General features: G+C 52.6%; 1 protein-coding gene across 1 annotated transcript in view; it reads left to right on the top strand.

The window, feature by feature from the left end:
• The window catches only part of Rptor (regulatory associated protein of MTOR, complex 1), a 339,456-nt gene that overhangs the window by 202,087 nt on the left and 112,087 nt on the right, over positions 1–25,282 (top strand). Inside the window, exons 7-9 of the mRNA XM_013036239.1 lie at positions 5,340–5,399; positions 23,678–23,778; positions 24,672–24,816. Coding sequence (XP_012891693.1) covers positions 5,340–5,399; positions 23,678–23,778; positions 24,672–24,816 — 306 coding nt within the window. The remainder of the gene's footprint in view (positions 1–5,339; positions 5,400–23,677; positions 23,779–24,671; positions 24,817–25,282) is intronic.

Genomic DNA, 25,282 nt, shown 5'->3' with positions numbered 1-25,282 from the left:
AACCCACAGGGAGTGTGATCTAATCAGTATCCCGGAGGGGTAACAATGCTCCACAAGAAAGGTACTCATTACCTTCCCCAGGTAACCGTAACCCTCTGTACAGCATCTTTACAATAAAATAAGATTTTAAAAAATCCACAGGCAGAAAAAAGAAGTTTCCACCATGGCCCCTGGCTTGTTGCACAGTAGAGTCTCCAGGGATGAGACTCCCTCAGCTTCGGGGCGCATGCCACCAGAAAGTCCAAGGAAAAATGAGAACTCTAGATAGATCCCCCAGCCCACGCCTGAGCGCCAGAGCCACGGCCAGTGCCTGAGGCTGATGTGGTGAGGCCTCCACTAGCCCTCCAGGAGGGGTTGAGACCTCCGGGTTGGTACCGGACCTGCACTGACCTCCGGCCGCCCCTCCGGCAGCGGCCGGGAAGCATGGGTGCACGGGACGGCGACCGGCTCCTGAGCCCGTGCCCCGGGGCCTTGCGCACTCCCAGCAGGGCCAGAACTGAACCACTGGAGGATACTGGGATGTCAGATGGCCCCACAAAACTGGCCAAATTGAGCGAAAGACATTTAGTGGTGGCTAGAAGTGGGCAGTAGTGTCCATAAGGCGCTACCAAATTCTGAAGCGTTTCTGCCACATCTGCGACCCAATGGGCCAAAGCACAGAAAGGCCCAAGGTGGGACAGGAAGGGAGCAAGTGGACAGTGACTTCACATCCTTCCCACTGGCCATAGAGCCGAGGGAGGCACGGCCCCCCTCACTGTCTTTGGTGCTCTCCAGAGCAGTGGAGCTGGGCTGGTGGGCTGGCTCCGCATGAGCCGGAGACACGCTGTGCTGCGCCCGCCAGTCCTTCATCCCGGGGGAGCCGGAGGACAGCACGCATCGAGGGGCGAGGGTTCTTTCGTAACACAGCACAGAGCCTGGGAGAAGGCGCTGGTTAGATCGGAAGCAGAAGCGAGGTTTAGCCTTTGCTTTGTCTTTCCTCTCTGAAGTGAGAAAACGGGAGTCTGTGCGGAAGCAGAAAAGTAAGCCTTGACAAGGCCAAAGAATAGCAGAGAACTAATGAAGACTAGGAAAACTTTAGGAAATCAGATAATTTAGTTGCAAAATTTAAGTGACTTTAAAATCACTCGTTGGTAGAATAGGTATTCTGGGAAATGGAAAGTAATGAAAAATAATGAGATGTACAAGCAATAAAGCAAATGAGGGATCTTACCGACAATTATTTTGAAAGAACAAGTGGCAACGAAACAATATTTAAGAGTGTGCCATATTTCAACAAGTATAAGCTCCCTGTATTTTTAGAGTTACTATAACTGGAACATTCCAGACCTGACAGATTCAGCGCATACACATGCATCACACTCGAGACAGATGGGTCCGCATCAAGGATTAGTCAACTACAACGTGTTAAATGACTCGTAAATGTTGACCGGGGAGGCCGTGCAGGGCAGGGCCATCGTTCCTACCAGGCCATCCAGTAATAACTTATCTTTGTTTTCTCATTGCTTCTCTAATGCTCTTTGCGACAATCTTACTATGTATCCGAAACTGTCCTCAAACCCAGAGTCCTCTCTCTACCTAAGCCTCCAGAGGGGGTCACTGCCAGCCAAGTCATCGCTGTAGGTCAAGTTCTATGAAAACTGGTGAAGAAGTCGGCAGAGCTCTTCCTTGGCTTCGGAGGAGTTTCCTCCTTGCCTGGCAGTCACCCAGTACCCGCAGTACCCGCAGCACGGGCTCTCCTCCGTTGTAATTAGGACCAGCTCAATTATTGCAGGATGTGTTCCGGAAACGCTGGTCGATATAATGATTAGATGGAAAAAACGAAATGAAAGGTGTGTGTGTGTGTGTGTGTGTGTGTATCCTGAAGGAAAGCAAATTTACATTATTTATGTCTGATCTGAATATCAGCGTTGCAGAAAGAACCCAATAAAATCCAGTGACTATTAACGAGAACGTGAGTGTTGAGCCAAAGGGCTGACTCCCAAATGATACACACACTCAAATCAATACCGAAAATGTCACGGCGCCCATGTCTGCAGGGGAGGGGCCGCAGTGTCCCTTCCGACTTGGCAGGGCTCGGCTCTCCATGTGGACGTTGGTCGGAAGGCCTCGCATTATTCTGCAGGTGCACCAGCTCACCTGCTCTACCGTGGTATGCAGCACAGGTGAGCGCTTGGCTGCCAGGAGCCTGATGGCTGTGCCAGGGTCCGTGTGCAGACACGGACAATGACGCATGCTAATGGCTCAGAGTGCAGAAAGGGACAAGCATAGCAGCGCGGGACTCGGCGAGCCTCCCAGAGTGCCCAGCCTCTCCAGGGGACGGACCACAGAGCTGGGCTCACCTTGCTCTTGCTTCACGCCACACTAGCCATAGTTGGCTTGATTTTAAGTACTTGGCTAAAACTTACTTTGTAGTGTAACAAGTATCACTAAACCCACTATCCACCTTATTCCTGGACTTCCTCTGGGCTCCTCAAAGGCAGAGGGGTGTGCAGAGGCTCGGTCGTAGACCGGCTGGTCTCTGGTCCATGGTGTGGCTCTGTATCCTAGAATCTGGCTTGTGAGCATCCGTGAAAGCCCAGGGCTTCCCCAGGCTCTCCTTTGACAGGACTTAACCTCCCTCCCACCTTCTCACTGTCAGAAGCTGTAGTCTCCTGGACATTTTCATTCTTTGGGGTGTCCTCCATGAAAGGGGGCAGTCTTGGAGTTATGCCCTGTATCTGATTTGCAGCTCATCTGGGGGCTTAAGAAAGGTTTGCATGCAGATCTTAGTGCTTCCTCCTTTCTGAGGCCATCTGCCATTTATCTTGATCTCTGACTCCATGCAGAAAGACTGCGCGCTGGCTCTGTGTAGTACGTGGTCCCCAGCCCCCTGTGCCCTGTGAGTTGTGGGTGCATCCGCCGTGACTCGTCCAGAGATTCTTTCTCCTTTACTAGGGTCAGTCCTGCCAGTCTTGCCTCCGTCTGTTTGGTCTTTGTTATTTTCAAATGGCAGGTTTTGTTTTTTTTATTCCTTTCAGTTTATTATTGCTATTGGCAAAAGGATTAGTCTGATACAAATAATTCTGTCATTACTGAACTCCAGAAATCCCAGTCGATAAGTACATTATGGATGAAGAAACAAACAAGTTGCAGGGCTTGTGGAAGGCTCAGACCTGGAGAGCCACTGCTGGCAGAGTATGTTCCTCCACCTAGAGATCGCGACCACCGTGCCCTGGCCCGGCTCCCGTCCCCACGCCCCCGTCCCCGCGCCCCCGTCCCCGCGCTCCCATCCCCGCGCTGGCCCTGCCGGGGCTGGAGCAACGAGCCCGCCGTGTGCCAGGCCCGCAGGACGGGCGTGGGCCTTGGTACAGTGAAGCACTAGGTGCTGCCACCAACACCAAAACCCATTTTTTCTCTCTGCTGGCCACGCTGGGCCTTGCTTCTGGAGGCATGAAGGCATGGTGGTTGTGCCGGGTTCTGGGCAGCCGGCTCTCCCCTGCGTCTCCCCAGAGGCTGCCCGGGGGGACCACATACTGTGTGTGTGACCAAGTGTTGTCTTTCTGGTCTGGAACTTTCCCTCCTTTGTGTCTCTCCTGCTCCTAACCCACTGCTGTCTATACCCTCCCAGCCCTGGTGCTCCACAAAGCAGTCCCTGCCGTTTGTCCCCTGGCTGTCCCCAGGTGCTTGTACTAGTCCCCTGACCAGAGCTCAGGGCCCAGCAGCGATAAGTTTTGTAAATGCTCCATCACCCCATCTTTAAGTAAGGCATCCTAAGTGGGAGATGCATACAAGCCTCCCGCCCAGGCTGACAGGCTTGCTTTGCCACGCCCCCGTGCACCTTCTAGAACGGGGGTGCCAGCTGCTGTGGCCAGCTGCTCCCACCTCAGAGGGTGCCCATGCTGCTCAGCTCCACAGGAAGGAAGGAAGGCATTAGCTGCCTATCGCCAAGCCAGGGAAAGATGGCGGAGCTGGACTTTCAATGCCAGGCCTGACTCCTGGTTTCACTCATCGGGAGGAGCCCTCACCTGTCTGCCTGGAAAAGAAGAGAGCTCAGTGAAGCTCAGAAAAGGGGACTGGGCCCGGGCAGCCAGGCATGCGTTCTAGGCTTAGGTAGACAACGGAAGACAGAGGGGCTATTCCTGAGCAGTCCTGGTATGTTTGGGCAGATTGTTGGCTCAGCCCTTCTTTGGGGCAGGTTCTGGAGGAGAGTTTATTATCACTGTCATCCGTGAGCGACAAGCACGTGTCCTGGCCCCGCAGGTGGTCTGTCCTGCAGGTCTCTGCTGTGTCTTTTCTTGGGGGCAGTTTTTTTCCATCCTTCCCTGTAAACCTGTTATTGATCAGTCCTGTCCTTGCTGGATTCCAAGGTGATTGCAAAGTGACTGCAGAGAGAATGGCTTAGAGCAGAGACACACAAAATGGAGCAGATGCCAGGCTCTTTTCCTGCTTTTGGTTAATTCCTGGGCCCAACTAAGAAGTCAGTGCTTTGCAGCAAAGCAGTTTTAAGTACCTGTTACGATCCGAATTCAAAATTCTAAGTACAGTTTGTACTGCATGCTTATTGCAAATAAGGTGACAATTTGCTACTCAAACCCTCTTACATCAGGGAGCATCTGTATTTGCTGTTTGCCTGCTGCTGTGCTTGAAGGGGACAACTTGATCTTAATTTTAAGCATGGAGAAATCAAGCATTTACATTTCTCCTGCTAGAAACATCCACTTGCCTTTTTTCTCAACATTGCCATTGATTCTGCCCTGCTGTGTCAATAGCCCTGACAGGAGAAAGGAAAGATGGTTTCCTGCCCTCTGTCAGGGTGCACAGGTGAGGCCGATCTTGTCCATTCTGCTCTTGCCCTAGAGAGTGGATCTGCCTGCAGATGTTAAGTCTCTGAGCTCTGACCCCCCCTGACTTTGTGATGGCTAACACAGTGTCATTGGGTCCGTGGTCCTTCATCTTCTCCCGGCTCCTTGTGTGTGCCTCCAGGTTTTTCACCTGCGTCTCCAACACCCCCAGCTCACCTTCTGAAGTAGGAAAAAGAAAAGTCCAGGCTGCCTCCCATGATTGAGTTTGGAAGCCTTGTTTTATGTCACATCTCAGAGCTTGTCTCCAGGGATGAGCTTCACTGAGTCTGCATACAGACTCCTTTCCTTTGCAGGCAGCTCATGGATGCGGTGCTGGAGTCTCGCACCTTTCACCAGCTGGCAATTAGATTTTCTTCTTAAATCCAGCTGTAATTAGAGTCTATTTGTTTACCGTGGCTGTTCCTAACCTCACCTTTAAATGCTACCTTTGCCGATGGCCCTTTGCTTTTTCATTACATATTCCATTCACGCTACTCACGTTCTTTCCTTTCTCTACAGGTTTTGCATGCAGAAGTGTGTCAGCCTGGTGCCTGGAGTCACCCTGGATTTGATAGAAAAGTAAGTAAGATTTTGAAGCCCTGGTGGCTGTCTGGATCTGAGGGGTTCTCTTCCTTTCTCTCTCTAGCTCTTGGTTCTCAGAAGTGCTTTCTCTCAATGTGAGGCCGTTTCCCTTTCATGTGACTATGTCCTTCTGTTCTCTGATTAAAGCTGTTTGTGGTGGTAGCACTGGTACTTAGTGTAGGTGGTGGCCAGTGTGGGACCAGATTAAAAGGCAAATGATGAAAAAGCTTGATTCTTAAGAATGTTTAAAATACTGCAGACTCTAAGCAGAGTAGAGCAGAGCTCTGCACAGACCATCTCTGCCTTCTGGGCTGCAGCAGCCGGATTGTGGTTGCGCTCTGACCTCATTTCCTTAAACCTGAACTTGACGTTCAGTGTTCTGTAACCCTGACACTTTCTTCACCTCACTCTCCCTCTACCTGTCCCTACAGCTCTACCCTCACCTCTGTTTCTACCCTTACCCCCCTTCTGCCCCTAGCCATTTTTCTGTCTAGAGCAGACCAATTCCAAAAACTGGACCAAACACCTGTGTCGCTTTCCCACCCCAGGGCTTCCAGGCTTCTTGAGCAATGTGCTCGTCTCTTTGGGCCAAAAATGTCATATTGTAACTCTAAACTTGACCTGTATTTGGAGGGCTTGTTTGTATGTGCGTTTAAAAAAAAAAATAGGTATCGATCTTACTGGTTATATAGGTTATATACATTTCAATGTTTTGGCTACTCTCAGGTCATCCTGACTCATCTCAGCAATACAGAAAAATTGAGGAGTTATAGGAAACTGTTCTCTGAACCCCCAGTCTCCCAGGATTGGCCTGCCAGGTCACTTACTGTTCGCCAAGTTCTAATACACAGATGTTACTTGTTAAGATAACCAAGGCCTGAAGTTATTAGGTAAGAAACGCAAAGTTTCTTCCAAGGCCGTCCTGGTAAAGCCCCTCCCTGTGTGTGTGAGGACACCTGAACGCATTCTGTTCCATTGGGCAGTCAGCTGTGTCCCCTCCTTCGGTGGACACTTGGTGGACTGCTTGTCCTCAGAGGTCGGGAACAGCCTGCCACGCCATTGTTCAGTAGAACAGATTTTCCAAATGTGTGTGTACAAATCCATCATTCTAAGAAAAACACAAAAGGACCCGTGTATGGGCTGGATATGGGCCTCAGCAGCGGAGCGAACACTTAGCAAGTGCCAGGAACAGGGTCCTGTCCATCACTGGGGACTGGGCATCCAGGTGCAGTTTATTCCGTAATCCTAGCTACTCAGGAAGCGGCTATCTGAAGATAACAGTTTGAAGCCAGCCCGGGCAGAAGAGTCCATGATAGTCTTACTCCAGAAAAACACACACACACAGTGGAGCCCGGGCAGAAGAGTCCATGATAGTCTTACTCCAGAAAACCACACACACACAGGCCAAAAGTGGAGGTGTGATTCAATGGTAGATCACCAGCCTGGAGTGAGAAAGTTAAGGGACAGTGCCTAGGTATTGAATTCAGGCCCCAGTACTAACACATAAGCAGAGTGTGGGGAGAAAAATAACGATGGTATATGCTCTAAGTATCTAAAATAAACATCACCCAGTGATGAACACAGTGATATGTGTGAATTGCTGGGAATGGAATTTGGAGCCTTGCACATGTTAAGCACTGGCTTTAACATTGAGCCCCGCCCCTGAATGATTTTTTTTAAGTTGTTCAATGAAACCCTCTTATATTAACAAGAAGGAACCTGGCTCTTTGTTTGTCTCAGCTTCTTGAGTGACATCTGTACCAGGCTAGCAGGGCTGAGATGACCTATCTGTGTCCTCTCTTGATGTACTCTTGGCCTTAGGACAAGGAAGTCCCATTCCTCTCCTGTTCTTTCCCAGCAACTTGACAGCCAGAGCTGGGAAACTATACAGGAAAATATAACTATATAGGAAAAACTGATCAGTGGGACTCCCAAACACAGTTTAAAAATTGTCAGCAGACATGAAGAGATGTTGCTGAAGGAAGATGGTGGATTGGTGGCAAATTAGCACACAGAAGGATGTTCAGAATCATTAGCCCTTGTACAAATACAAACAATAGCCCTGCACACCTGTGGAATGGCTGAATCTGAAAGACTGACAGAGCCACAAGCTGGGTAGACTGGGAACACGGGAGCTCGCACCGGAGCGGAATGCCACCTGTAAGGCTGGCTCCAAGAGGCTGGCAGTTGCTTTTCAGTTGAAGTCCACCAAGCCAAGTGACCCAGCCACTCCCTCACCTTTGCCTAGAGGACTAAGAGCGCTCGTTCACATGGAAACCTGCGTGTGAATGTTTATAATACTTCTGCTCATTATCACCCACACTGGGAGCAGCCAGCCTGTCTCTGAGAGGCAAAGAAGGACACAGACAGCAGACTGGTGTGTCTGATGAAGACAGGTTTAGCTTTTGGATAAAGGCCGAGGGGCATGGTCTCGTGCAGGCGCTGCTACTTTCGCCATTGTGTGTCAGGTTTGTTTGTGAAATGTTAAAGCAATAGTTCTGATTTTAGAGGGGTTTACTTTCTAAAAGCCTGTCGAAAAAGAATTTTTTTTAACTTTCTTATTCCCATACATTAGTTATGGGGCCGGGGGGGGGGGCGTTGATTGTGATTCCATTGTGATATTTATGGTCATGTCTGCAACGTATCCCAATCCGTATCACCCCCTGTGGAATTCATTGGGTGTGCGAGTCATCGTAGACACCTCAGGCTGCACCGTGAGTCATTTAGGAAGGCATGTTGACTGGCGTCTGAGTCACTGCTGCCTGGTACAATCAGCAGATGCACCTGCTACCTCAGGAGACCAAGGCACACACCAGACGTGCCATGTGAAATGCCACACTGCTGTTCTCCCTCGTGACCTGGCAGAGGTTACAGTGAATGAGAGTGATTGAGTCAAATTCCGGACTTGAGAACCCTAGTGATCTGCCCCCATAAGCCAGCCACTGCCTCTGGGTGGACATCTTGAGTAGATACTGATTTTCACCTCTGGGTGGGCATCTTGAGTAGATACTGATTTTCACCTCTGGGTGGGCATCTTGAGTAGATACTGATTTTCACCTTTGCAGATAGTTGGAGAAATGTTTCCAGTTGAAGAAAAATGCTTTTACCCTCACATTTTTTTTAATTGAGAAGGTGATGAGTAGGGGTTACAGTCACAGAAGTAAGGCAATAAGTGCATTTGTTTTTAATCATTGCTACCCCATCCCTCTCTATCTCCCACCTACCCCTGCCCCGCAAGTCGTAATGTTCATATCCCACATCGTGTCAAGTGACCATCAATGTTGCTGTGGTTCATCTGTTGTTCTGCTGCTCTGTGCCTCCCTCTCCCTCTCACATACGGCATTGCCTATTATACAAAACACGAGGTGCAAAGAACTAAGGACTGAAGAAAGAAATACAAGCAATAGAGAAAAAAGAATGAACTATGGACTGGGTCTAATGAGAGCCTCTTGTCTCCATAAATTGGGGTTCACATTAATCTGCTTCATTTTATATAGACTTTCGCACTGAGCACTGTTAAGAGAGCCCTGTTAAGAATATCATACACATTGGAAGTGGTGCTATGGCTCAAGTGGTGGAGGTCCAGCCTTGAGCTGAAGAGCTGAGGTACAGCGCCCAAGCCCAGAGTTCAGGCCCACGACCGGACCAAAAATATAGATAGATAGATAGATAGACATCATATACATAACCTAGTTCTTACAAATGAGGGAGATCGTGCCACCTGCTTTTCTTTGGGGCTGGCTTACTTCACTTAATATAATTTTTTCCAAGTCTTACCATTACATTTTTATAAGCTTTTAGATTTTCTCCAGTTATGGCTACAGTCCCATAAGAAGACAAGCTTTCAGAATGTAGATTTGTTGTCGGCATCACAGAGCTGGGCAGCGAATAGGGCAGATCTCTGAGTCTGTGTTGGGTCTTCCTGGCACTGTGGTCTTCATAGCAGAAAGTCATCTGAGAAAAACACATTCGCCTACTCTGCTCTCATTTTCTGGAGCTATCTCCTCAAATGATGTTGGTTCCAGTGAACTCTGTGGCTAGCTGCTGATAGAGCCACGTTTGTCCACAGCCCCTGAACTCCTGCATGGAGGCCACCTCCTCTTTCCAGGTTGGCTTACCACCTGGGCACACTGCCTGCACCTCAACTCAGGCAGACCCACTCACTCCTCAACGGTATAGGCTGGTGTGCTGAGCCGCGCCACCATTGCCACCCGTGCCACTCCGCCCGGTGTTCTACCCAGGGCTGGGACCGCTGACTCCAGTGGTTTTCCTGCACCGCTGGCCTGGCCCTCCCCAGTCCCAGTGCCACAGGTGAGTTACAAAGAAAAGGGGTTTCTGTTGGGTGATGGTTCTAGATGTTTGCTGGCGAGGGGCCACATCTGGTGGAGGCCTTCTTGCTGGATGAGTACAGGCTGGACAGGACATCATTGCCGAGATGGCGGAGAGAGGATTCAGTCATGGGCCTCGCCCTCACCACCTTGTCTAACCCCAGTCTCTTCTCAAAGCCCCTGCCTCTGTGTACCCCACTTACATTAATTTTCTACCTGAGTCTCAACTAAATCTTCAAATGTGGATCAGGCTTCAACTCATGACATTTTGGGAGGGCGTACTTCACCATACCCCCAAACCATAGCAAATCCCCACATCAAGATGACAAAGGTAGGGGTCAGAGGCATGGCTCAGGTGGTAGAGTGCCAGCATCAAATACCAAGTTCAAGTCCCAACCCTGCCTGCGCACAGCTCACCACCAGCTGTGAGTGCCGCAGCCCCGACACATGCTCCGCAAGAGTCTCCCGGAAATCCAAAGGTGCGTTTGTCAGTGGTGTGCCGTTGACAACGCTCCTGAGCTCCGAGACCCGAGTCGCAGGGCTGCAAGTGTGTGGAGGCTCCTGTATGTGAGGGCGGTGCTCCCTGAACGGCCGGTCCTGAAGCCCACATGTATGGAAAGGCACGCTGCGTCAGGCCCCCACGTGTCCCCGCACAGGCCAGCACCCAGGCCACCTCTGTCACATCAAAAGCCTTTTCAGAGTTGTTTGGGCTTTTAGAAGGCTTTCCCAAAGTGAAGTGATCAAAAACTAGTTGCTTGCAGCAAAAATAAAAAATTCATAATAAAAAATAGTTGCTTGCTCCTCCTCGGGTAGATCAGTCACTTGGGCTGGTTTCAGATCATTCTTTGCAGACTCTGGGGTTTGCATCTGCAGGGCCTGGACTCTCCCTGCTTCCATCAACAAGAAACCAGTGCTCTAAGGCCGTGTGCTACTTTCCACTGTGCGGGGCAACCGGGTCCTGGTGTGGTCTCTAGCAGCAGTCAGGTCCACATTCACCCAGGTTGCTGTCCTGGCTGCGTGTCAGAGCCAAGGAAAGCAGCAGCATTGTGCTACCTTCCGCCCAAGCAGCACAATGTTTCTTCCTCTTAAAATTTTCTAAGTAGCCTGGGTGCCGGTGGCTCACACCTGTAATCCCAGCCAATCAGCAGGCTGAGATCTGAGAATTGTGGTTCAAAGCCAGCCTATGCAGGAAAGTCTATGAGACTTTTTTTTCTGGTTACCCACCCCTAAACCAGAAGTGGAGCTGTGGCTCAAAGTGGTAGAAGGCTAGCCTTGAGCAAAACAGCTCAGTGACAGGCCCTAAGGCCACGGCACAGAGGGCAGCCTGGCACCCGACGCTGCGGTCGGATGGGAGTTTGGAGTCTCTCGCAGCATGTAGGCGCGCTTCGCTGGGCTTTTCCTTGATCTGTGATTGATGTGTTGCTGGCTTTTCAAGGATTCTCCACACTTGGTTTTGCATACAGTTGTATTCCTTCGTCTAGCTCCCCACCGGGAGGTTTTCATTGCACCCCTCTTCCCGTGACCGGTTCCGCCGTCCCCTGGCGGGGTGGCGGGGGATGCAGCAGGTGACAAGAACAGCAGGTCTGCCCGGCTGCCCCTGCGGAGGGTTGTTTCGTTGTGTGTGAAGGGCAGAGCTGTCTGCACGTGTTCAGGCTGCAGGAGCCCCAGCATGGGTGCGTATGTGGCCAGGCAGAGGCCCATGTCCTGTGTCCACTTGTCTGTGCCCTCTGCTCCCACAGCTGTCCTGTGCACCATCTGCCCACCGCATGCGAGGTCTCCAAGGCCAGAGTGCTCAGTAGCCCTGGCTGAACAGCACGGTGCCACCCTGTAGAGCACGGAGTGGTGCCGGCCTGGGGTGGGTGCCAGGGCCCTGTGCACGCTAACCAGGCACTCCATCATTGCACGCCCTCAGCCCCGGGGGGGGGGGGGACGCTTCCTCTCCACCTTCGTGATCCTGGGTGCTAGCCCGGTCAGGAATCCAGCCTGAGTCCTGCCTTTGCTGTGACTGGAGAAACGGGGAGCTCCGTGCTTCAGACTTGACCAGTGAGGCCCCTGCAGTACCCTGAGGCCTGGGGCCACCCTCCCAGTCTGCACAGCTAGGGGTGGAGGCCCCCCTCCCTCCGTGCATGTGTGCTGGGTTAGCAAGCTATGAAGCCAAGGGAGCCGCTGCCTCTGGAAGGAAGTTAGGGCGACCTTCCGCAGCCCGCCCCCGTTTCTAATTATCTGCGCTCACCTAGCCGCCTGATGAATAAGCCTGTTGCTGCTGCAGTGCGTATTTGTATTCCAAATCCTCCGAGACAGCGGCAGTAAGATCCATGCCTGGAAATTAAGGGACATTTTTCAGCCCTGAAACAAAGTAATGAAACACTTAAACAGTGCTAGAAATATTAGGGTACTCGCAGAGCTCCAGGGAATCGAGCTGAGCCTATTCCGCAAGGCTGTTCGTTAGCATTCTCATCACCAGAGGCTCAAAGCGTACAGAAATTATTCATGATTAACGTGGATTGTGTAAACACGGATTCTAAAGAGCTAACGGCCCAGTTAGCAGCCTGAGGAGCAGCCCGCGGCCCTGCCAGCCGGGGTGGGGCGTGATCCTAGCTTTGGTACCCTAAGAGCTTTTATGGAGACCTGCCCTGTGTCCGGTACAGTGTTACGGTCTGTACGCCTCATTGGCCCTTCAAGAGTGGTTTGAGTATCACCTTTTGAGGCTCTGTCCAGGCGTGTAGCCGGTGCTGTCACAGGTGAGACACACTGAGACGTGCCCCACCGCGAGTCCAAGCCAGCAACAGAGCTGCGTCGTGCCCATCCTCGGGTGCTCAGTGGAAGGCACGTGGGCTCTCGGGGCCTGGCAGGGGTTCGGTGTGGAGAGGAGGCAGGCACCTGTAGGGGCACGGGTCATGCCTAGAGTCCCCTGCTGTCCAGTTGAAGTCATAATATGGGTTTGAATGGAAAAGCGTGGAAGGATATAGCCATGATTCAAAAAGTACCTTTTTCCTTGGTAAATAACTTATCCCCGACTGCTTCGAGGTAAAAATCAGTATTTGTTAGTGTGTAGCAGTCACCGAACAGATGAGTAACGATGCAGCGCAAGCTGAGTCACAGATGCGGCGGGGAAACAAAGCCCCAGAAGGCTGCGCGGCAGAGCGGAGCTGGCGGAGCAGCCGCTCCATCTGGGGCACAGGATGTCACAGACAGCATCGTCCGTGACACGGCCTGTGCCCACCCCCACGGTGCTGGCACTGGGCCAGCCGCTCCCGCTGGAGTGCCTCACTCCAGTCCATCTCGGGTCAGGAGGGAAGAAGGGTGCCGGGTCCCCTCGCATTCCACACACTCCCCAGGAGGCCACGGGGTGTGCGGATGGCCCACGTGGAGAAGGCCCCACAGGCTCCTGCCACAGAGCTTCCAGTGCCCCTCAGTGTAGCAAAACGCCGGCCTTTGCCAGCAAAACAGAGGCCTTGCAGCCCAGCACCTTGGGACTTGGTGGGGGCGGGCCGTGGGGGGAGGCAGCGTCGGCAGTGCCAGCTGCATCCCCGCAGGGCTGGGCCCTCCATCTTCTGGTGACCGTGGGAATTCGCATGTTCCCCCCTCCCCCCGTGTGTGCCAGGGAGCGGCGGGCTCAGAAGTGGCTCTTCCAGGTGGTGAGAGCAAGAGGCCACGACCACGGCTCCTTCGGCGACAGATTTGCTGAGTGTGGCGAGGGCAGAGGCGGGGGGGGGGGGGAATGTGCACTGTGGGCACAGGACTGGGAAGGCCAGGCCTTCTACACCTGATTGATGCCTCATTGCCAGATTCGCAGGCACGTCTATCCTTAGTATGCCTTTGTTCTGCTCTGCTTTTGAACATTTCTCCGGAAGCTATTATGTCATTCCCACCCCTGGCAGCCCCTCTCTTCATGCACAACCTGCTTGGGTGCTGTTTCCTTTGGCTCTGCCACACCGCGTTCCTGAGCAGCGCGGTCTGCCCGCACTGGTGTCCCTCAGCTCAGCTGTGGGCCGTCGCTCCCGTCCGCACGGCCAGAGCCTTGTGCTCACCGGACCCCACCGCCGCCACCGGCTACTGAGGCCAACCAAGGCCGAGGGAAGGACACGGCAGGCCTGCACCGCATCTTGCGGGTCAGACACACAGCAAGTGGAAGTCAGTGGAGGCTGAAGATATGTCAGAAAAGGTCTTACAGGGAACACGCCTGAGTCTCACATCCAAATGTCTGGTCTCGTAGAGCAGGTTCCTTATGACTGGAGAGGCTTCTGCGTGTGGGGGGAGTTATTGGCAGGAGAAGGAGGTGTGTTCCCACCCCCCCCCCATAAACACAGCCACCAGGGAAACCCCAGAAGAAAGCCCGGGAGAGAGGCTTTCCCGGGCCAGGGGTGATGCAAGCAGGCAGGGCGTCTGCTGCTCTTGAGCTGAAGCCCTGGAATGGGGCTGTAGGCAAGCGTGGCTGGAGATGTTTGGGGCCAGGCAGGCCGTGGCGAAAGAGGGACAGGCGCTCCCTAGAGGTCTGCCTGGAGCCAGTCTCCCCAGAGTTTACCAGCTGCTGTCCCACAGCATCGCAGTGTGTGCAGGGAAAGTGGGGGACAGCCCTTCCCTAGCCCCTGTGCCTTAGCCAGCAGACCCCAGGAGCCCAGAAAAGAGCCACTGTGCAGCCCTGCTTTAGCAGTAGACTCAGGCTCAGGGCTGGGAATCCGTGTGCCTGATTTTCACCGCGTAGACATCGAGTGAGCACAGGAGAAGCTGCCCCTGCCTGTCAGACCCATTGCTGCTTTTGGTTCTGAACCGTAGTTTCCATAGAACCAGGCCTGACTGCAGGGATGGGTGGTGAGATGTGTTGTAGAACATGCTTGGCTAACGGCAAGTGAGCTCCAGAATAGCTCCTGCCTGCTCCACACTGAGCCCAGCCACCGCCTCTTTCCTACACTTACTTCCCAGCAAAGATTAGCAAGTCTGTGGATATAAACCACTGAATTTAGAGACACCAAAAATGGGTTTTCAGATCATCTGGAAACATTCTACCTGTGCAATTTATTTTTTTATTTTTTTTATTTTTGTCAGTCATAGGGCTTGAATGGGGCCTGGGCGCTGTCTCTAAGCTCTTTAACTCACTTGAGCCATAGCACTACTTCGGTTTTCTGGTGGTTTATTGGAGATAAGAGTTTCACGGCCTTTACTTCCCAGGCTGGGTTTGAACCACAATCCCTCTGATCTCGGCCTCCTGAGCAGCTAGGATTACAGGTGTGAGCCACCAGTGTGCATAGCTGCAATTTATTTATTTATTTATGGTCGGTCCTGGAGCTTGAACTCTGGGCTTGGGCGCTCTTCAGCTCAAGGCGAACGTTCTACCACTTGAGCCACAGCACCACTTCCGATTTTGTAGTGGTTTATTGGAGATAAGAGTCTCACGGATTTTTCCTGCCTGGGCTGGCTTTGAACAGCGATCCTTAGATCTCAGCCTCCCTGAGTAGCTAGGATTACAGGTGTAAGCCACTGGCACCCGGCTTGCAGTTTGTTTGTTTTTAAAGGAAAACAGTCAACATGCATAAAGGGCCACTTTTTACATTTTTTTTCTTATGTCCAGTACCTCAGGTGCTGTGCTCACCATTAAATCATTTTGATAACTGATGGACTGATCCTCTGGAGGGAGCTAGTGAGTTTTAAGTGTTCACATTTAATTAGTTTCATTTTTTTGTTTAGTATGGTGCTAGGGGTTGGACCTGGCCTTGGGCACACAGTATGTGCTCTGCCCCTGTGCTCTGCCCCTGTGCTCTGCCCCAAACCTGAGTGCTCTCAACTTCAAGTTATGGCTTGGTGGTGGCTGGGAAGCCATCTTTGGTGGGTTACAGCCAGCATTTTTAAAAAGAAGAAAAATATCATTGTTTTCTAGTAAGATACATTTTCATTGGTTCTGTACCCCCATGTGATTATCTATCTGTATATATCAAATGACCAGGTAAAAGGAATTTCTTACGAAAGCTCATGATCAAAACTCGGAAGGCCTCCTGGTTGTTTTCCTCTTAGTTAGACACCAGTGAATGCCGACTCCCGACTTTCCCACTGTGGTCGGTGGTCATCAAAGCTGGTGGTACTCACACAGCCCTGGCCTATTTGTCATCATTCTGCTGGTACTTAACTGGTCCTGTGGGGGCCCTCACTGCTGGTGCGCACGCCTCAGCTGCCTCCTCTTTTCTCATGGAAGAAATCAACTTGATGAGTTCTGGCCACCCTGCAAACATGGTCTGAGCTTCCGACTCTCTGCGAGACCATCCGTCACGGCGGCCCCTCCCTCGGCAGTGTGCGCGTCTCAGCAGCGCCGTTCGCTGTGGAGCCCACCGGCTCTGCCTTTCAGTTCCTATTTGCAGAGTGCATCTTTTCCCTCTTCTCAGGCATACTTCTTTTTAGCAAGATGTAGTTGGCTTTTGTTTTAAAATTCACACTGAATATTGTTGGTTTTAACTGAAGTAGTGTCTTTACATTTAGGTTAGTTGTAGACATCTTTAGATTTTCCACATTTGCTTTTTCTTTCTTGTTGCTGTTTTCTCCTACTTCCTCTCGCTTTTCTTTTTCCCTTTTTTTTTTATCATTTTTAAGGTAACTTAGCATTTTTATTACTCCTTTTCCCCCTCTATTACTTTGTTAATTTACTTTAGCCCAAAGGTTTTTGTTTTTGTCTGTCTGTGGGGTGCTGAGGTCCCTCTTTCTTTCATTATAACTATTCTGAAATAGAAACCCACTCCTGGGCTTACAGAGCGTGTGTGGCTGCAGCGTTGGCCCCTGCTGGCTTCTGTCTTAGAGATTGCAGCAAGGACTTTTCCACTCTGGTGCCATTCACTCACTTCCTGACTTCTATGTGAATTGTTTTCACACGAATTCTTAGCTGTCTTTCTACTCTCATCTCAGTGAATGCTGCTACTGCTGCTGTATAGAAATAACATTCATTAGTGTTTGCCCATATATTTCCTGTCTGGTCCAAATGGCCAAGAGGCCTCATCTCAAGGTCCCAGACCAGTGCTTCCATGTATGAACACCACCGCGCCCCCCCTCCCACCCCCTGACCCTTTCTCCTCAGCCTACCAACCTAATTGGCCGGCTACAGACCAGGGCTTTGAACTCACAGCCCATCTTATTCCTCCCCACTTTCCCCAGCCGTCATGCCTGGTGTATGCTCTTGGTGCCCCAACATTGTTACTTTTGTGCCAGCCCTCACCAGGCAACTAGCGTTCCTTCAGACTCACCATAACTACTCAGACTGTGAGCGAGGAGCCAGTCTGTCGCTGTGGCTGAGGCTTCCCTGTGAGTTCTCACCCCAGTACAAACCTGTGCTGGGTTGAGCCCTCTATCATTTACATCTTGTATTGTCCTCCATTCCTCTTACATCTCCAGGTTCACACTATATCATGTCACTTTACCATGAGTGCAGATCTACTGCTAAAAAGAAGTTACTTTTTTTTTTTTTTTTGGTTGGTCATGCTTACACTCAGGGTTTGGGCACTGTCCTGAGCTTTTTTGCTCAAGGCTAGTGGTCTACCACTTTGAGCCACAGCATCTCTTCCCATTTTCTGGTAGTTGATTGGAGGTAAGAGTCTCAGGGACTTTCCTACCTGGGTTGGCATTGAACCATGATCTCCACATCTCAGCCTCCTGAGTAGTTATGATTAGAGGCGTGAGCCTGGCAAAACTTACGTTTCTATTTGTATGAAAGTGCCATAATTTCCCCTTTATTTTTTAAACCAACATTACTGAGCTTTGACAGATTTATGTCCCCTGTCCTGTGAGTCTGGGCCTTACTGCAGGCCCAGGCTTGGATCTGAGTGTGTCAGTGTACATTGAGCTTGAGCATGGCAAGATGAAGAGCATAGGTCTGTGCTTAGAGAGCTCCAAGCCAGGTGAGGCACCGCCTGGACCGAGATATAGACATCCTACAGCATCCTGTGAGATAGCAGAGAAGGAGCCAGCAGTCTGGCCATCGGAGAGGAGGGGAGCCTCCTGCCCTGAGCCCGGAGCATGGGAGGCCTGTCTGAGCACCTCCGAGAGCCGTGGTGCCAGCCATGCCTGAGGGCGATGCCTGAGAGGCTGCTGGGGAAATGTGTTTGGTGAGGCATGCAGGGGAGCAGGTGTGAGTTCCCGAGCTTCCTCCAACCTGCTGTGCCTGTCGCCTGTCCTGGAGGGCAGGGATGCAGAAGGGCTTGGGCCAGGAAGGAGAGGGGATCTTATATAGACGAACCCCATTTCTGCAAACAGGCCAGGCTACCCTCCTCCTGGGAGTGGCCAGGCCCACATCCCTGCCTTGCTCAGCCATGACTGGGGTCACTGGGAGGAGAGCAAGGCTCACCTGGAGGGCTAAGTTGGCTCCCGAGAACACATAGCTGAAGGGTAGATTTCTCTGAGAATCTAGATGATGTCCTTGTGGCAGAGCAAAGATTCCATCCATGCGATGGGGGCCCGGGACATGGGTGGGAGCAGCCGTTTTTAAGTGGAGGTAACATGACTCAGATCTGTGGGCTGTTGAGATTATGCAGTGTGCTTAGCACTCCGCCAGAAACTGTAAGGAGATTGATACATATTGAAGAAAGTCACTGCCCATAGGAATTCATTATCTAGTTACACAGAAAATTAACACAGAGGAGCAATGGCGAATAATAAAAAGAACACGAGCAAGGGCTTTGTGGAGATGCTCAGAGGAAGGGCTGTTGCCCATCAGATCTGATAAATAGAGGCTGGGCTGAGCCTCCTTGGGCCAGGACAGACAGATCCAGATCCGCTTCTGTTGTAAATGGAAACTGGGGGCTGGGGAGGGGGCTATGTAGGCAAAGGTGGGGGGGGGGAACAACTGGAACAACGGAAACAGTCTGATGCCTTTGTTGTACCAAGAGGCATTGGGCCCAACTAGAAAAGGAACATGAGAATGAGGAGCAGATTTCACAAGTCTGACATGTCAGATTGGCAGCTAGTGATCATTTTGAGGCCTCCTGGGAAATGTGCTTTGAGTGTATTGGACACAGGCCTTCATCCTCCGCCCTTCAGATGCCAGGCCTGGCCAGGCCAGGGACCAGCAGCCGGAGGACTGGGACTCATGGCCCGTGTGTCCCCCTTGGCGGACCCTGCCTGCCGCCCTCCCCCAGAGAACCCTGCCAGGCTGTGAGGGAAGAGACTCAAAGGCCCCGAGCCTGGGTGGAATGAGCCAGAGCGGAAGGCCTGGGGCGGGGGCGGCAGGGGGGGGGGCGCTCCACAGGCTGACAGGAAACCACAGCTACGTCAGGTTAGGAGTGGAGGGGCAATGCGAAAACGTAGTCAAAGGCAAAGGCTGATTTTCAACAGCAGGGAAACTGAGGCACCAGCGTCTTTGCCTGCGAAGCCCGCCTCCAACAGCTCCCATCCCCTGCATGTCTCATGCCCCAGATAAGATTCCCTGGACTGGACTATCTGAGTGTCCACTTGTCTCCAGGGCCAAAGGCACCTCGTGGAGCTTTGGTTTGTAAGTGTGGGTGTTAAGGAGGAACTGACCTCCAAGAGGTCAGACAGCCCAAGGTCACTGCTGGCCAGATTCATCTCTGTAGGGTTAGTTCAGGCTGCCCCACGCACACTTCTCCCCCAAGCCTTGAGAATCAGGATGTAGAGACCTGTCACGATCAACGTTCAATCTCTGAAATGGACTTACCCCACCTCCTTCCTTCTTTTTTTTTTTTTTTTGGTTGGTCATGGGGCTTGAACTCGGCTTGGGCTCTGTCCCTGCGCTCTTCAGCTCAAGGAGAGCATTCTACCACTTGGGCCACAGCACCACTTCCAGTTTTCTAGTGGTTTATTAGAGATAAGAGTCTCACAGCCTTTGCTGCCCAAGCTGGCTTTGAACCACGATCCTTAGATCTCAGCCTCCTGAGTAGCTAGGATGACAGGTGTGAGCCACCGGCACCCAGCTTTCCCACCTCCTTCTTAACCAGGTTCTAAGTCACTGGTGCTCAGAGAGAAGGCAGCATTGACCAGAGGTCGAAGTGATACTGGAGGAAAGGTGTCATGGAGGATTCTGTGAACCAAAGGGTTTATCCACAAAAGACATGAAGACAGATCGAGGTCTAGGCTGAGGGTGTGAGCGGGCCCCCAGCTCACCCCACAGCCCCTCTGTGTCCTCCACATGAATAGAGACCAGAGGCGTAGTGAGGCGGCCACCTGATGGGCCGGGGCTGTGGGCTGTAGCTCCTGGTAAAGCAAGATCCACTGAGAACTCAAGCAGTGCTCCAAGTAGGACCAGAAAGTAGGCAGTGTCACCTGGGGGCCAGCAAGCCGGTCAGTCAGGTCCAGCTGGACCTTCTGGCTCACAAGAGGTGAGCCGTGCACCTGTGCAGTCTGCGGAGGGCAGGCCGTGAGGGCAGGCGCTAGCAGGACATAGGCGGGTGAGGAGATCAAGGTGAATGGAGATCCAGACATTCAGGCACCGTAGAAGTGCTCATACAGCTCTCCTTGATCGGGGTTCCTGAGGAGAGAGGAGATGACCCAGGGCATAACCGAACCTGGCGGGCTGCTGTGTGGAGCAAGGCCAGGCTGGGCAGGAGCAGACAGCAGCCCTGCCGAGTGACTGCAGAAGTCAGCTGCTGTGACCAGCAGGGGGCGTCGGGGAGGAAGATGGTGGCCCAAGAAGCCGTGTCGAGCGGGCTCGGCAGCAGCACAGGCCATTGAAGGGCTGGGTGTCGGAGTCAAGGAAGAAATCAAGTCAGTCAGCCATAGACGGAAAGCCACAGGAGAGTAAACCCTCACGAGACAGCACGGAGTGTGAGGAGGAGGTGGGACCCTGCCAAGGAGCCATCGCTGGCTGGCTGCTGCATCTATGTGAAAGTGTGACCCATTTTATTTTAATCTCCCAGAGCGCATAAGGTTAGCCTGCATGACTCAGCCCAGACAGCGTGCAGAAGTTGCCCAGCCACGGCACAGCTGGGACCAGTTTAGCTTCTTCCATCTTCCAACTCCATGATCTGTTCCTCAGCCTCAGCTCCTCACACTGTAGATTTAAGTTTTGAAAGACCCTCCTTGGTTGTTAATGAAATTCCTTGGGGGCCGAGAAGCGTTCTGAGCAAGGTGTGGGTGTAGGTCTGGTAAGGTCCCCACCCCTCAGGTCTGGGCGGCCCCCTAGCCGGCCTAGCCTAACAGCCCCTGGATTTAACACAGAAAGGGAAACCAAGATGATGTGCGGATGAAGTGAGTTAATTCCCGACGGTGAGAAAGGCGGACTGTCACCTTTGACCTCCCAAGAAAGACCTGTCTGCCAGCAGGTGGAGAAACCGCACGGCGCGTGCCCGTGGGCCGGTTGTCTGTTCATCCGTGAACGTGAGGCGGTTCAGCATGTTGTGTAGGGTCTAGTTTGGCACTTACCTGCTGGTGACTATCACACAATAGGCTCTCTATCTCACGGGCCCCAACCCCGCCTCTGTTCTCCTGTCTGGACTGCCCAGTGACAGTGCCCGCGTCCGGAGCCTTGTGGCAGCTCCTCCCTGCTTTTTGTCACTCGTCCCTCGACAGACACATGTTGGTGACTCGCTGTCCAGGTTTAGAAGCTGCTGTCGTGTAGTGGTCGGTCTCTGGTTCAGAAGGTCTCTGCAGCTCCCCAAGAAGCTAGCTGCCACCGGTGCCGGGCCCAGCCCCGGGTTTGGCTCTGGTCGCTGACCTCATTAGCGCCCCAGGGCTGAGGATACTCTGTAGGGAATGGGGTCTTATTTGTCCCCCTGGTTGGAGTGACCTTTCCTGTTCCACCTGGGCTCCACACAGTCGTAAAGGCGGAAGGAGCGCCTCCGCGGCTCGCCCCGGCTGCCTCCTCACTGCCCTTGCGCACGCTTTACGTAACCTGGCCGTGCCACCATGGACTTGCTGCTCGGCCTCTCGTCGGGAAGCACGCGTTACTCCCTGCTGAACTAGTCGTTAAGAAAAAAGTTGAACTGCTTGTAGCCATTTTGTGGTGGATGTTCCCACGTTCACTCCGTACTTCTCTTCTACTCATCATAGGCCCGTTGTCGACGGTCAGGATGACGTTAAAGTGGCACCGTGTCTAGAGCGCCTACGCACTCTAGAGTACGTGGTGTGGGCCACGTTCTGGGTGGGTGTTCTGGGGTGTCTGCCTGGTGAACCGAGGGGGCAGGTTGATTTCCATTCAAGTCTCCCATTGGAAGAGCTGTCTGCGGGTGGGATCTCCCGCCCACTGAGAAGGGCTCCTACCGCACGGGTCTGCGCCTAGGGCCTGTGTGTAGGTTAAAGATCTGAGAGATCCGTGCTGGAAGAGCTGGCTGTGGTGCTCAGCAGGCTGGCACGTGAAGGACTTGGCCTTTGCCTCCAGCTCTGCTAGGGCCCCTGTGTCAGACATTCCCCATGACAGGAACCGGCCCAGCCTTAGGGGGCCTAAGCTGAGGGGAGAGTTTTAGCCTGGTGGCCAAACTCATCTATGCTTCATCCATATATGCTGCTTTGATGCCATGGGTGCTCTGGCTGTTTGTGAAGAAATGTCTTCTGTCTGGGGGAGGCGGAGCCCTCGTGTGGCCCTCCTCTGCTTTCCCATGCTGCCCCTGCCCCAAGCAGTCCTGGACACAAGGCCCAGGGCAGAGCCCATCCGGTGCCTGGTGCCCTCACACTCAGGGGGAGTGGAGGGGAGGGGAACGTCTCCTTCCTCCTCCCTTTCTCTTTATCTCTTTAACAACCCCCTACTCGCAGCCAATCAAGCCAAGACCCTGCAAGCACTGGGGCTGCGGGGTCAGCGCCTCTGTGGAGGCAGACGTGTTGTCTTGAGTTTGGAAAGCTGCTGGAGCCTGCCACACTGCCTGAGCACTGCTTGAGAGAATCAGGCTGGTTCTCCTCATTTTTCTTGTCCTATCACTAAGCCTTCTTGAGGACCTAGACGCTTCCGTTCCTAAGCCAGGAGACGCGGTGGGGAGGGGAGGAGGGGGAGGGGGAGCACATGTGGCAGATCTGTGCTGAAGCCAACTCTCCCCCCACCCCCGTTTCTGCCACACAGCTTCCTTGAGTGTTATTCATCCAGACAGTGTCATCACGTGGCTAACTATAATGGGTATTATTAATCTGTTCAATCTTATAAATAGCAGGAATCACACTCCAGTCTCCAAACCAAATTACTGTGAACATTTTCCTTCTGGGAGGAAAAAAAAAAAGTTTTCAGTCAGATATAATTAAACTCGCTACCTAGCAGATAAAATTAAGCTTGCTGTCGAGCACAGAGGAAATGCCTGCGCCTCGGGGCTTTGCCCTTGCTGTCCTCCACTGGACGCAGTCTTTGAGTGGCTGTCTCCTGAGGTGCGGGTCTCCTCTCCACCTGGCCCACCCTCAGCACGCCTTCTACAAACGTTCCTCGGCCACACCTGCGCGCGTGCGCGTGTGCGTGCGTGCGTGCCAGTCACTGCTGTGCTGTGTGTGGCTCCTCATCTGTCCATCCCAGGAGGCTGTTAGCTGTCTGGGGGGAGAGCCCTGTGTGCAGCCCTGTTGTGGGCCCTGAGAATGTTACCCATGACTTTGAGACCTGTGGTCCTTATCCTTCAGGACTTCCTTCTTCCGCTCTCCTGGCCTGTGGTGGAGGCCGTGGGGTGCGGTGCGGTGCAGCCCCACAGCACCGCATACACTGACCTTGAGGTCAGTCTGTGGCCCGTGCTGCACACGGAGAACGGGGAAGCTGTTCTACCCAGCCAGCTTTGGCCCACACACACCCAGGGTCAGCTGTAAACACCGCTCAGGGGGAGATCAGGCCATGGCGGGAGGGTGTAGAAGATGGAGGTGTGTTCATGGTGTGAGCCTGTGTGGATGCATTGTCTCCACGTGAAGGAGATGTTAGGCGTTCTGCCTGCTACGCAGGGGAAGAAGGCCTTCCCGGCCACGCCCCAGCCACCCCTTCAGTTCTGAGTTCCCGCTGTTCCTGCCTCAGCTGCCTGATTTCACAGCTTCAACAGCACTAATGCAAATGCACCTGTGTTCTAGGATTCCCGGCCGGCTGAACGACAGGAGGACTCCTCTGGGCGAGCTGAACTGGATCTTCACCGCAATCACAGACACCATCGCGTGGAATGTGCTCCCCCGGGGTGAGGCTGCGGGCCTGCCAGGAGGGAGGCCCCCCAGACAAGAGGGAGGGGCGAGGAGGCGTCCAGGAGGATGCGCGGCCCGTGGGCCCTGGCGTGCAATGAGGTCATGCCAGTTCTTCCTGGCATCCAGCCAGTGCTTCTCTAGCTTGGCATAAATGCTGACAGTGGCCTTCCTTGTCAAAACTAAAATTCCTCTTATGAAACTTGGTTACATACGGCTGTGTATTGGTTGGTTGGGTTTCTGGTGTTTGTTCACATATGTGTGCTGTGTGCATGTGTCTGTGCATGTGTGCATGTGTCTGTGCATGTGTGCATGTGTCTGTGCATGTGTGCATGTGTGTGCATGTGTGCATGTGTCTGTGCATGTGTGCATGTGTCTGTGCATGTGTGCATGTGTGTGTGCATGTGTGCATGTGTCTGTGCATGTGTGCATGTGTGTGCATGTGTGCATGTGTCTGTGCATGTGTGCATGTGTGTGTGCATGTGTGCATGTGTCTGTGCATGTGTGCATGTGTGTGCATGTGTGCATGTGTCTGTGCATGTGTGCATGTGTGTGCATGTGTGCATGTGTCTGTGCATGTGTGTGTGCATGTGTGCATGTGTCTGTGCATGTGTGCATGTGTGTGTGCATGTGTCTGTGCATCTGTGCATGTGTGCATGTGTGTGCATGTATCTGTGCATGTGTGCATGTGTGTGCATGTGTGTGTGCATGTGTGTGCATGTGTGCATGTGTGTGTGCATGTGTGCATGTGCATGTGTGTGTACATATTGCCAATGGAAACTTCATGTCAGTCTTAACTTGTCTGTAATTTTTGATGGAGCTTCTGTATGTTTAGTTCAAATACTGAACCCCAGTCACTGAAGATGTCTCTTAATCTTTGATCTGCCCTCAGATCTCTTCCAAAAGCTCTTCAGACAGGACCTGCTGGTGGCAAGTCTATTTCGAAATTTTTTATTGGCAGAAAGAATCATGAGATCATATAACTGCACCCCTGTCAGCAGCCCCCGCCTCCCGCCGACTTACATGCATGCCATGTGGTAAGTGTCTGTCACTGCTGGGTGGGCTTTGTGCATGCTCCCTGGTGCTGCCCAGTGAGGGGCGGAGAACTACCCAAGCACGGTAGTGAGGCTTGGCCCCAGACCCAAGTAAGAAAAGTACAGGCGTGAGTGCCCACCTAGAGCCTTCCTGCAGGCCAGGCCAGTGGCCTCAGGGCCCATGGGTCCCCTGTTCCGAGGGCAGCACCCTGCACTGGCCTCAGCCTGCATTTGTGAGCAGCATCTAGGACTGCTCCACAAGCTAAAACCATTGAATTCATAACCTGCTAATTTGTATGTTACACACACACACACACACACACACACACACACACATACACATTGTTAAGTATAAATCCCTCCCGTTGCTGCTGCTACTTATACTCGTCATATTTGTAACAATGAACAGTGTGATTGGTTTTAGACAAGGCATCTCTGAAGATGTATGGTTTCTTCTGTTCCATTGCCT

This window comes from Dipodomys ordii, unplaced genomic scaffold (assembly GCF_000151885.1).
Source record: "Dipodomys ordii isolate 6190 unplaced genomic scaffold, Dord_2.0 Scaffold7, whole genome shotgun sequence".
Classification (NCBI taxonomy): domain Eukaryota; kingdom Metazoa; phylum Chordata; class Mammalia; order Rodentia; family Heteromyidae; genus Dipodomys; species Dipodomys ordii.
The sequence above is the reverse complement of the archived record's forward strand: the minus strand, read 5'-3'. Positions and strand labels throughout refer to the sequence as shown.